The following is a 13,341-nucleotide window of genomic DNA, read 5'->3' as shown; positions in this document are numbered from 1 at the left end:
CTCAGAAGCGGAGGCAACTGAGACTTATCCTCTGCACCCGGATTGAGGTAACCGCACCACCACGAGGACCTTCTAAGTAGTGGGAATTGGGCATTCCGAAGTCAGATGAAGTTATAGCAACACAGGGGTGAGTAAACAATGACTGAATCTTCATTTTTGGGTGAACCATCCCTTTAAATTGAGATGTCTGTAATGTTACTGAAACTAGTAAGAAAGCCTTGTAGGATCTCTTAAATAACTCTTCAATCTATTTATATCTGAAATCAACACTGACACTAGTGAAATGTTTTTACTAGTGCACACTGAGTAACTGATATAAAAATAAATAAAATGGCATTTTCACTTGTAGTAATTCAATTTCTAGTATCAAAAATTAGCATTTTGACCAGTTATAAATGCAACTGAATTATATAATTGAATCTATAATTGAATTACAGATGTTTATCATTTATATCCAGCACATGTTTTGACATGCATGTCAATTCGGCTTGCCATACTAAAGGTTCTGTTGTGTTTGCGATGGCATTTGAGTAAATTCTGTTTATTATTATCCCATTCTTCTCTCTCTGTGTGTGTGTAGTTATGTCACAGGGGTTAACCAGGTCACATCTGCATAATGCTTTAAAAAAGCCTTTGCAAAAGTAAACAAACATTAAAAACCCCAAGAAAATACATTTCTATTGAAGCAATTCATTCAGGAATTGGACATCGCTAATTCTCTCATGAACGCACCAAGAGAGCTTAGGGCTGAAGAGCTCGAATGATTTAACAAAAATACAAGCTTTGCTGCTTTTAAAACCTCTAGTACACTTGGCCCAAAGGCTTCCATTGTGAGTGCATTACTGTACACAGCATTTGCCTTTTTATTTTAAATGTGGTCACTTGTATTATGTAATTATGCATCTCTAATGTGGTTAATGTGGTGATGAGGGCAGAGCAGAGAAACTCACTTTTCATGTCGTTAGATTTAAGAGTCTCACTGATGTCGAGGGTGGCCACGCCCAACAGAACATCAGACTTCAGCGTCTGGTGACTCCAAACACGGAAGATCAGCTTACTAAACGGAGTCACAATCCTGATGGACAACATGCAGAGAAATCCAAAAGAGATGTTCTACAATGTCATCATGTCAAATGGCCCAAAACAAACTCTAACTATGAGCAATAGCAAACACCACTAATGATAGAGTTTATATTTAGTTACTATTTAGTGGTAGTACTTAATCGAAAATACAGGTCTAAAAGATACAGTGTGTGTACTGTATAAACACTTACACAGTGAGCAGCTGCTTCCATTTGGGTGAGTGCGTGTTGTTACACTTCTCTGTTTTTTTGGACTGTCCATCCACACACACTTCCACATACGGACTCGGGCCAAACCAGTTCTTCCTGCTGTCCTTCAGTTTGCCGGAGATCACTGCACAGTGCACACAGGAGGAACAGACGGTCAAACACACATTGGATCAGCGTTTAAACTCTGTGACCTCACATACAGTCATAACCAAATGTTTGCAAACATAAGTTCTGAAGGTGTTTCAGTTGCATAACCGAAATTAAAAGCTTATAAAAAAAATGTAAAAAAACAATGAGGGTCTGGTATGTGTTTGGTATAATTTTAAACAAAACTTTTCACATTTTTTAATGATATAGATTATGATACATTCTGAGACTCTCAGCATAAGATACTGCTGAATAATCTAAAAAAGAAAACTTGAGCCAAAAATGAACTTTTTTTCTTATTTGACATTACATATCTCTGGGTGTAAATAAGGTGTCTCTGAAAAACTTTGTCTGTTTTGATCCCAATCATGTCAACTGTATCTGAGAAAAATGTTGTGTTAATATGACAAAGCAATCAAAAGTTATAGCATTACAAAAATCATTTATCATAGTGTCCAAAAGAACTAATTACACATGCAAACACAACAATGACTAAAGGTTTGCTCTCTCTAAAGCATGCAGGTATGAGTAACAAGCTTAAAGGGTTAAACACTAAACATTACCCTAGTAAGCCACAGTGCTACAGGGCAACAGACTACCATTTTTATTATCGTTTTTTCGTTGTGGTGAAGAACGACGCTTGTGCTTAGCTTGAGGAAGGACTTTTTTTAGCTTTATAAGCAGTCGCTATTAAATCGAAATTGTAACAATTTCACTGATCTTACACTTGTTCACCTGGCATATACACTGAAAAAAAGGGAATGCAGCTCTACTGTACTCAACTAAGTACATCAAAGAGTCATCAAAAAGTGATACGATAAAATTGCTACGAAATGTTCAAATGGATTCAGACTTCTAACAGATGGTGTTCACTCAATGCGATTTTTAATGCTTGCTCGATTAACATTTAAAATGAACTAATGCAACAAAATGTTTTAGCATTTGATATCAACTTAATTTCATTGTGTACAATCCATCAATTGTACAATGTTCACTTATTCCAATTGTGTTGGGACTATGTGAATAATATTGCATCAATGTATTGCTGAAACCAGGCATGGGATCTCCAGTATCCAGCATGCTTTGCATAGGACTGGATTAGTCCATTTTAAAATTAAATGCTATTTTAGTGTACTTCTACGCAAAATTGAAGTAAGAGAGTTACTAGTGTTTGATGTTATGTTGTGATTTAGACCAGTTTCTGTCATGTTGAATTTTTTGAGAGGTTACCATTGTGGAGAAGAGTAGAGCTAATGTTTAGGTTGAGGTTGGGCCCGTTTCTACAGAGTGTATTTCTTTAAACAAATACTGAGGGATCATCAATATAATGACTGTTTGGGGATCTGCAATCTCTCAGCAGCACCATATTTTATACAGTACAAAAAGACATATATAATATGCTTATGTGTTTGTTGCTAGCAGGCAACAAGCTGCAAGGCTCAATAGAGTTATTTGAACAAATTCAATTTAAGTTAGGTCAACTCAATTTAGTTAGGTTTTTGCTACACAAAGTATTTGAGTAGAGCCTACATTTTAATTTCAGATCATAGAAATACATTTTCATTGTGTGGAACCAATGCCCACCATTGAATTAAGTTAAAACAACAAAAAAGGGGCCTGGGTATCTTAGCGAGTATTGACGCTGACTACCACCCCTGGAGTCGCGAGTTCAAATCCAGGACGTGCTGAGTGACCCCAGCCAGGTCTCCTAAGCAACCAAATTGGCCCGGTTGCTAGGGAGGGTAGAGTCACATGGGGTAACCTCCTCGTGGTCGCGATTAGTGGTTCTTGCTCTCAGTGTGGCGTGTGGTAAGTTGTGCGTGGATTGTGGAGAGTAGCATGAGCCTCCCGTGCTGTGAGTCTCCGCGGTGTCATGCACAGCGAGCCACGTGATAAGATTGCACGGATTGACGGTCTCAGAAGTGGAGGCAACTGAGACTTGTCCTCCACCACCCGGATTGAGGTGAGTAACCGCGCCACCACGAGGGCTTAGTAAGTAGTGGGAATTGGGCATTCCAAATTGGGGAGAAATGGGGATAAAATTAAGAAGACATTTTTTTTTTAATTGTACTAATGATTAATAAATAAGTAAAACCAATGCAAGACATTTTATTAAATAATCCTTGGTAAATTGAGTTTGATGAACCTGATGAAGTTGAGCTACAACTACTATAGTAAATTAATTTGACCTAATCCAATTAAATTATGCTGGCTCAATGAAACTGACTTAATCTGAATGAAAGACATTAATTTACTTGTAAAAACTTTCTACAATTCAATTAAGGGTGATGATTTCATCTTTTGAGTGTATTTTTGTTTAAATATGATAACTCAGTGGTGATTTTTGTTTTGGTTAAACAAAACATTTAATAAACACTTTGTGCACATAAATATACAAGCGTTGAGCCCTTTAAGATAAAATGTGCCGTAAAATGCTAATTCAATCAAATTAATTTAATAAAATTAAGGCTCTGTATCAGTTATGAAACACAAGACATTAAGCGTACTATGAGCAAAATACCACTGTAAACAAAAGCCTCTTGACGGACGCCAACTGACGCTAATTTATTTGGTGAAGTTGACGTAAAATGATACAAATTAAATGTTTACAAATATTGTTAGCTATTATATTCTGTTATCAGAAAGTATGGTTGTTGAATTTGCAATTTTCTGCAGTAAATAACATTTTCAACCAAACTCATCATAGATGCCCGAACAAACGAAACAAATACACATCTCGTAATGTTCAACTGAAAAGAGAGAAGCCTTATTTTTTGCTTGGAATGAAAAAACGATGCCGTGTAGATAAAATAGACAGAATATTATATTTTAAAATTAGATATTTACTGATAGTTGCTTCATTGCAATGGGCATTACATGTTTACTGTTACTTAGGACATTGTTTTAAATAAAAATAGGAACTTATTTTTCCCCCCGAAGATTTTGAATCACTTTTCCTACCCGTAACTAACCCTAACCCAAACCCTAATATCCGTATTCACCAAAATTGTCAGGAGTATCACAATATACATTTTTGCTTATATCACCCACTAACAGATGCTTGTGGTAAATCTAACTAACATGGTTAAATGGTTTCATACAGCACGCCTTTCAGCACAACAGCAGGAAGAAATCGTTTTTTTAACGGTTAAAAAATCATTTTTATTGGCCATATGTTACAGCAGACATACTAATATGACGAGCCACTATTTTAAATTAATTTAAAAGCATTTAAGAAAAAACTATGTTGTGCTCTTTCTTACCACTGCAACATTCTTTAGTTTTAATTTTCTTGTTTTTATTTTACTGCAAGCTGGATTCGAACGTCACCCATGTGAGCCTCTGACACCTCTATAACCTTCAGTTTCTACTTTTATCTAGTTACAGCAGGAGAGTGGCACTGTTAGAGTTTATAATGAAAGATTATTACAATTTATTACTGGTGCAAGAAGACAAAGTCCATCAATCAAACAGCCAGTTGATGAGGAAGACCGCCACATCAGATAAACCACAGCCAGACACAAATGCAAACACACAGAGAGAAAAACATACCCATGATCTGTAGTTGTGCTTTCATTGAGAAGCCATTAGCAGGGCCTGCTTTAACTACACTGCTGGCCATGACATGAGCGGATCTGAGACCTGCAACAAAAAAAAACACAGAAAACTTAACTTCACTTAAATCCAGACTTCACTGATAGCACACGTACATCACCCAGACGTCTATTTGATGTGTGTTTACATCTGGAAGATGTATTTTTTAGGTTGTTTGTTCATCTGCAATTCATCTATCAGACATTTCCTCTCGGATGTCAATAAGACATTCAGCAGATGTCTTTGAGACGTTTATGATTTAGTTTGTTTGTAAATCTGATCTTTTTAAGATGTTTAGCAGATGTTAATTAGATTGTGATGCTTTCCAGATGAAAAGATCTAAAACAGACATCTCGGAGATGTACGTGTGATATCTGGGTTTTTACTATCTTAGCATAAAGTCTGGTTCACTTCAAAGCTTATTATAACTAAGGGTCCGTTCACATCAAACGCAAAGTTGCGTTAAAAGAAGACTGACGTATCGGCTCTTTAACGTGCTGAAAGTGCGCTCGACTACACCGCGCAACTGGATATATGCCAGGATATAACACTCTTTATCATTTGATCATTATTTGATTTGAATTTCTACTGCCATCATCGATATAATATGATATAATATGTTTTTCGGCTGATTTCTCAGGCAGTTATAGCACAATGTTTATTGCGGCAGGCAATTAGCAGAGCTAACAAAGCGCAATCTATAATGAACCTAATTTACACAGAAAGGAGGAGTGTGTGCATGGAAAAGCATGACTTAATTTAAATACTCAAGTTTCAGCGTGTTTCAGCGCATATTGCAGTTGCTTGAACTAGAGGTAGACTGATATATCAGTTTTCCAAATAATCAGTGGCGATAGTTGCTTTTCTGAACTATCGCTTATCTGCAAAAATCTATGGCGATAGTTGCAGATAGTTTGTTTTATTCCTCCGTGTTCCTTTGATAATTACGTTTTTCACTTGAAGCGAGGACATGCAATGAAACATTTTACTATATGGAAACATCCCTCGATAACATGTAGGATATAAAAAGCTCAATTTGGTAAATTTTAAATATACACCGATCAGCCACAACATTAAAACCACCTGCCTAATATTGTGTAGGTCCCCCTCATGCCGCCAAAACAGCGCCAAACCGCATCTCAGAATAACTTTCTGAGATGATATTCTTCTCACCACAATTGTACAGAGTGGTTATCTGAGTTACCGTAGACTTTGTCAGTTCAGACCAGTCTGGCCATTCTCTGTTGATCTCTCTCATCAACAAGGCATTTCCGTCCACAGAACTGCCGCTCACTTGATGTTTTTTGTTTTTGGCGCCATTCAGAGTAAATTCTAGAGACTGTTGTGCGTGAAAATCCCAGGAGATCAGCAGTTACAGAAATACTCAAACCAGCCCATCTGGCACCAACAATCATCCATGCAATTATCTAATCAGCCAATCGTGTGGCAGCAGTGCAGTGTATAAAATCATGCAGATACAGGTCAAGAGCTTCAGTTAATGTTCACATCAACCATCAGAATGGGGAACAATCTTGATCTCAGTGATTTGGAGCATGGCATGACTGTTGGTATATTAGTTAAAGGTGCTGTAAGCGATTTAAGACGTTCTGGAACTTTCACGAGACTGAGCCGTTAAAATAGACACGCCCCCTCTTTCCAAAACACCACCCTCCAAAGATACCATTGAGACTGCCACGAACAGTACAGCAGCAATGAGTCTTCTCATGGTTTACAAACACAAAAGTAGCAAAACAGTGCCCTCAGCTGACAACTGTTCTTAATCTGAATATGACATTAAACCTGAACATTCTGCATCAACTACTACACTATGAGAACATGCAAAATGATTGATAGGTAGAAAACACATCAAAGTCTTCTGATTGGCTGATCTGCACATTTTGTTTGTTGTTTACACAGTCTAGTACTGTCAAAGGGACCTGTGAGAAATTTGGGCCGAGAACGATTTGTAATCGCCCAATGGTGGAGAAGCGACATTAGTTTAACCATGGTATTTGAAGTACAACCATAGTAACCACAAAATTAACCATGGTAACTATTAGGGCTGTCAAACTAAAATACAACAAATACAGTTTAACAGAAAGCAGGTGTCTCAAGATGCTTTTTAAAGTTCTTTTTAATTAGACACAGCATCTAAAAAACAGCGCTCCTGCACAAGATGCTGATTAAACAAACAAAAAATGGAAACAAAGACATTCGTCTAGCGCACCTTTACACAGAAAAACAAATGGATGGTTGCAAAAGTGTTCAGTGTGAACAGCCCCTTACAGTTGGTGGAGGTCTTTGGCCGTTGAGTCTTGCTCTCTTATAAGCGTTTCTCAGATTAATGCGCCTTCTTGTGGACTAAGGAAAAAATGTCAATTTAAAAATCAGCTGACTTTAAAATTCTACTTCAAATTTGGAAATATTTAAGGTAACAATTCGGATTTAGTTTGACAGCCCTAGTTACTATATGGATACTACAGTGTTGCTGTAGTAAAACAATGGTTAATTGTATCAAAACCATGGCAATGCCAAGAAACCCCCCCCAAAAAACATGATTACTTGAAACCCTCTCAGTAAGTCAATCCAAAATCTACACAATCCACATTCAGCATTATAATAACACGGCATGTAAAATATAATAATAAAAAAGTACAATCTTCATTCGAGCTTAAACATCTACAAGCCATGAAACTTGGTTTCTCCACCACTGAAAAGAGAACCCAGATCACTCGCTGGACTCGATAACGTCTCCTCGAGTTACATCACAAAGCTTCATCAGGAATCACACACGATAAATCCCGAGACACTCACAGTCGCCTCACATAAGAGACAGAGAGATATGAAGAGCTATCTGCAAGAGATCTGACAAAACTTTCACTGTAGCTCAACTCTGAGTTAATTATTTATCACTGATCGTGTGTCGAGCCACAATAACAGCTACAGGCCAAACCCAGAGCAAAGACAGACCAACAGACAGAGACGTCACAGATAATGAAACATTGTTTTAATCACAGTGACGAGGTTACGAAAGACTTCCAAGGCAGCAGATGACATTTTTACTTGCCCCATCAACAGTTTTTAGAAATCAATTTTATAAGTAGAACTGCGGTCAAGACACCAGGATTTGACTTACACATGGATTTTCCTCAAAACTTGATTTACCCGTACAAAAATTGACCATGGTTATAGTTTCCTCCAAAATACCATCGATACTACAGTTATTGTTACTACTATAAATCATAATAAATTAGTAGGGATGCACCGATGTATCAGCTGCCAATATTTATTGGCCAATTATAGTTCAAATTAAAACCATCAGCATATCAATGGTTTAATTATAATTCATTAGTTACACACGTTGTAAAAAGCTCTGTGAATTCAAATGCACAATCCCGAAATAATAATAACCACAATATATATGACTTTGACTTGAGACTTCGGTATGATATCCATTAATGCAGCTTCATTGATTGAATAAAAATGGCGCCATTACTAAACCCTTAAATGCTGCATTTTAAAATACAGTCTGCACTCAGCACTGTGTGAGCAAGCGGCGCCCTCTAGCGGTCTGGGGCCGGATTCAATAAACATTCTTACGAAGAAAATTCTTCCTAACTACCATTTCCTTCTTAATTTCTAACTTTGCATTCACGAAAAAACGTCTTAAGAAAGTTTTTTTTATTTTTCACCCCCCATCCACATTCCTATCGGAGTTGGTCACACCGGAGAGAGCTTTCCGACGTGATATAATAATCAAGCTTCTCAAGGGGAACATTTTCCTTGCAGTAATTTGCTCAACAAGAACCTCTTGTCTGCTGAAGTATTTGTTTCTTTTCTTTTACTCCATGTCAAATAAAAAATTATCAAATGGTTACCAGTAAGTAAATTCTCCAATGATAGGTAGTGTCATTAAACTAACACATCTCATGCACTTCACATTCAAATAAATTATCACGAGGTACTTGCTACTTAAAAAAAGGGTTAATATCTCATTACGATTTACCAGCACTGAAGTATTGAATTTGTTGTAGGCTATTAGACAAGGCAACCCCATGAGCAGGCTGATCAGACAGTCAAAGCAGGTCTTTTTATTCTTAAGAAAAATTAAAATTAATTAAAATTAAGATGTTCTTAAGAAATTATTTGAGAACTTCTTAAGAAATTTTAAAGAATTGCACTTAGGAACTTCTTATAATTTATCCTAAGAACTTTCTTAATATATTCCTGAATATATTTTGTGAATCTGACCCCAGGATGGCATTATCCACGACGCGGTCACATATACCTTTGCACGGCAAAATTTTGCGGCCGTTAACGCCGTGGGTGGGCGTTGAGCGCGTGTGAAACCAGCAAAAATATCATTGTCAAGCAGCCTCTTTTAATGCTGCACTTTATACTCTGTGAGAGTGATGTTAAAAAGAAACTCACTGCTAAAATGATATCCTCGTCCATTGTAAATATTCAATGTAGTTGTGTACGAAGCACCGCCAACACAGAGGTCGCTGCCAAACCAAACAACTTCCCATTGGTCAACGCGGTGGTTTTCGCCTGTCGAAGTTCACCAAACTTGAAGTCCACAAGGGGAAATTCTTCACAATCGGAGGTCCATCGCGCAAAATTCACAATTGTGCGGATTCCCATTGAGATGACTGTTTTTCGTCGTGAAGGTATGTGTGACCACGCCTTTATACCACTATAATTCAGAATTTAAAAGAGTGTTTTGTTCCTTTGGTTAAATTTGCTTACTATTTTTCCAACCATGATGTGGTTACATTTCCGTAGAATTTCTCAACATATGACTAGTATGAATTTGTACATGCATGTAAAATGAGTTTTGAACTGCAAAAATGTTTTAGAAGTACAAAATAATCTCTTTTAATATGATCATATTTAATTATTTTTTTTTATATCTTTTTATCGTCTATTCATCTTTTATTGTGGCTCTCTTTAAACATTTGGCCTGTCATGTGTTCAACAGATCCAATCCATGTTCAATGGAATTTATTTTATTGTTAGAACAGTAAATAAACTTTTGTACCTTTGTACAATATTTTTAAAGCCTAATTCCAAAGTAAAACCCAATGACAAAAAAGATAAGTCGCAAAAAATCAGTATCGGCCAAAAAGAATTCATATTGGTGCATCCCTATAAATTAGCATTGAATCTCCTTCATACAGTTTAAAAAAGCTTTCAGACCCTTAAAAGTTATACTTTGGCAGTACCATGGTGCAGTACGGATGGCATCAGATGGTAACAACGATAATACCATGATCTTGATTTAGGCTACCTTAAAGAATACCATGATATTACCATGGTACATGTAAATACCATGATACTTTATTGTAATTGGAAACTTTCTTCAGTTTTGTTGAATTTTACGTTTTTGATGACAGTGATGGCTAATGCCAAGTAACAATAACTGTCCTAACTATATTGTATTTTTGATTGAAATGATGATTACCATGGTAAAATAATCATTAGGGTACCTTTCTTGCCTAATGCTATTGTCTTAATCTCCCCTTGTCAAAGATACCCTTACAAGGATTTACCATGGCAATCATGGTTTCTGCCATAATACCACAATTACTACAGTAAAACTTTTTTACTATAGTAACAGTTTCTTTCAATAGAAACTATGGTTTTGATCGAATTTACGAAATATTCCGGGTTCAATATAAGTTTGGCTCAATCGACAGAATTTGTGGCATAATCTTGATTACCACAAAAACTTATTTTTGAAAAGAAAAAAAGAAGCAAAAACAGAGGTTACACTGATGCACTTACAATGGAAGTGAATGGGGCCAATTTTCAAAGGGTTTAAAGGTAGAAATGCTAAGCTTACAAGTTCATAAACGCAATTTAATTAATTCTTCTGTTAAAACGTGTGTATTATTTGAGCTGTAAACTTGTTTAAATCTGTTTTTATGGTCATGTTAGGGTTTTAAGATTTATGGTGGTATGTCATCTTGGCAATTAAGTTGTAAAATCGAACATAAATGTACACAGAAAAGGTTAGTAAGCAATTTTATCACATTAAAATCATGTTAACATGTATATTGTTTACGTCTTGTGACTATACTCTTGAAACAGTGTGTATTTTAACATTTACCGATTGGCCCCCATTCATATCCATTGAAAGTCTCACTGGAACAGATTTTTTTGCTTTCTTTTCTTACAAATTAGTCTTTGTGCTAATCAACATTATTCCACAAATACTGTTGACTGAGCTTTGAATCCGGATTATTCCTTTAAACATGGTTTTACTACAGTATTACTCATATGGTGAATTTCCATAAGGGTATTAACCACCACTGTCATTAAAACAATAAACAAAATGACAAAAAAAAAGTTCTGAAAGCTTCTCACAATGTTGAAAACATTAATTTCCTATGATTCCACAGTCATAACAGTGAATGTAGGAAGTAAGATATTTTGGAAATACTGTGATTACCATGGTAAATATTTGTAAGGGTTTACAGAAGAGCTTTTGTTCAGGACAGACCTGTTCAGCTGTTCAAATGATCATCGCACCTGAAACCAAAACATGAGCTGAGCAGTCTGTTGAGACAGCGCTGGGTAAGTTACTCTAAAAAAAGTAATTAATTACTAATTACATCTTCTACAGTGTAATTAGATTACTGTACTTATTACATTACTTATTATTAATTACTTTCTAAAACCCTTATCAACCTCGACCAGATGACAAATACAAGGATAAACATGAAACTGTTCTTTTAATTCTTTCAAATAAATCATGTAAATTCTAATTAATTATTCATGAACTGGCCATACAATTTAAAGGGGCAGCGTTAAATAAAAAAATATAAATATATATTTTAACATTAGACTTTAAATTTAGATTTTAAATTCACTATTGTTATATATATATATGTATATATATAATTGTTCTATAGTCTATACAGTATTTAACGCAATTACATCAGAAGTAACTGTAATTAAATTGCTGAAAATTAAGAGTAATCCCTTACTTTACTTTTTTTTCCAATGAAAAAGTAGTTTAAATACAGTAATTAATTACTTAGTATTGCATTACACCCAACACTGGTAATAGACCAGCAGATACACCTTTAAACAGATGGTACTGATTACCAATGTCTCTCATGGTCAAATATGAGCTGATTACATGTGATTTGAACAGTCAAAGTGGTTGATCAACCTGTCAACATGTTTGAGTGACACTATGAGGAACAGCACAGCACATATAGGCTACACTCCTATACAGACAGTAATCTATATCATAGCTACATTTCTGGATCGACTATTCATCTCTTACCCGAATGTGTCGGTGGGTCCGATGTGAAACGTGAAACCGAACCGATCAGTCCTGAAATAGTTTATTAGAGAATCACGGAGCGCTTCAGATCAGGAATGAACTTCCGCCATCTTCACGGCAACACGGACGTCAGGCAAAGAAGCTGTTCTGAAATAAGCCCGTCCACTCCAGTCTGTTTCCGTTGAGACATAAACAAAGACTCTCTAGCGAGTCAGGCAATCTTTGGACCGCTCTAAGGAGGCTATTTCCAATCATGCCAGTTCACCTCCTATCTACTTGAATGGAGAAAGACCAAAATCTCAAAACCGGTTGGTTAAGATTATGATCAAAGCACACATTTCAAATCAGCAATAAAATATTATAATACTAATGTAATAAATTGTGGTTATTTACCCCAGATTACGCTAAAAAACGCAATTTTTCAGGCTCGTATAGCGCTAATGCGCATGCGCAGTCTAGACTTGCTTGACATGTGATGTCTGAATCTAAAAGGTGATTGGCTCTTTTACCTGTAAGGCGGGACTTCCTTTCTACATCCGCTGACCGTTGGGCGTTCTAATTTCGGTTTTCTTCCACTAGGGGCGCTTCATGGCTCAGAATCCCGAATCCAACATTGAGCCGCATTCAAATATCCTGATGTAATTTGTCTAATGAGACATTTGTAGTATCATTATTGTATAGTATCATATTTTTAATGTTTTGCTTTTTAAGATTATTTTCTGTTAAATAAATCGACATGTGCAGCGACAATCTCGCTAAAAACATGTTTTAATGTCTTATTGAGTAATCACAAATGACTAGGATTGGTTCGTCCTCTTCAGCGCTGAGAAAAGTATCAGGAAACAGGTGGCTATTTGGTCTGCGCAATCTGGATAATGACACTGAGGAAGTTTAACAGCCATGTAATATTGAAAATACTCAGTGAAGAGTTTAAAACAGGGTTCTTTAAATCCATTTCACCTGATCAGAACCACAAAAATCACTGTTACCCGCTTATTCTGCTTTTATAGC

The 13,341-nt window shown here is 36.1% G+C and overlaps 1 protein-coding gene across 5 annotated transcripts in view; it reads right to left on the bottom strand.

Moving 5' to 3' along the window:
* The window catches only part of LOC127419640 (E3 ubiquitin-protein ligase Itchy-like), a 43,612-nt gene extending 31,135 nt beyond the window's left edge, over positions 1 to 12,477 (bottom strand). For all 5 annotated transcript variants that reach the window (XM_051661202.1, XM_051661204.1, XM_051661206.1 and 2 more), the window contains exons 1-4: positions 12,331 to 12,477; positions 4,992 to 5,081; positions 1,275 to 1,416; positions 951 to 1,075 (exon numbers count right to left, since the gene is read on the bottom strand). In XM_051661202.1, the coding sequence (XP_051517162.1) occupies positions 951 to 1,075; positions 1,275 to 1,416; positions 4,992 to 5,061 (337 nt within the window). In that variant the 5' untranslated portion in view covers positions 5,062 to 5,081; positions 12,331 to 12,477. The remainder of the gene's footprint in view (positions 1 to 950; positions 1,076 to 1,274; positions 1,417 to 4,991; positions 5,082 to 12,330) is intronic.
* Between the last annotated feature and the right edge of the window lie 864 nt (positions 12,478 to 13,341).

Source organism: Myxocyprinus asiaticus, chromosome 29 (assembly GCF_019703515.2).
Source record: "Myxocyprinus asiaticus isolate MX2 ecotype Aquarium Trade chromosome 29, UBuf_Myxa_2, whole genome shotgun sequence".
NCBI classification, from domain to species: domain Eukaryota; kingdom Metazoa; phylum Chordata; class Actinopteri; order Cypriniformes; family Catostomidae; genus Myxocyprinus; species Myxocyprinus asiaticus.
Note: the sequence above shows the minus strand (reverse complement) of the source record. Positions and strands in the feature narration are given on the sequence as shown.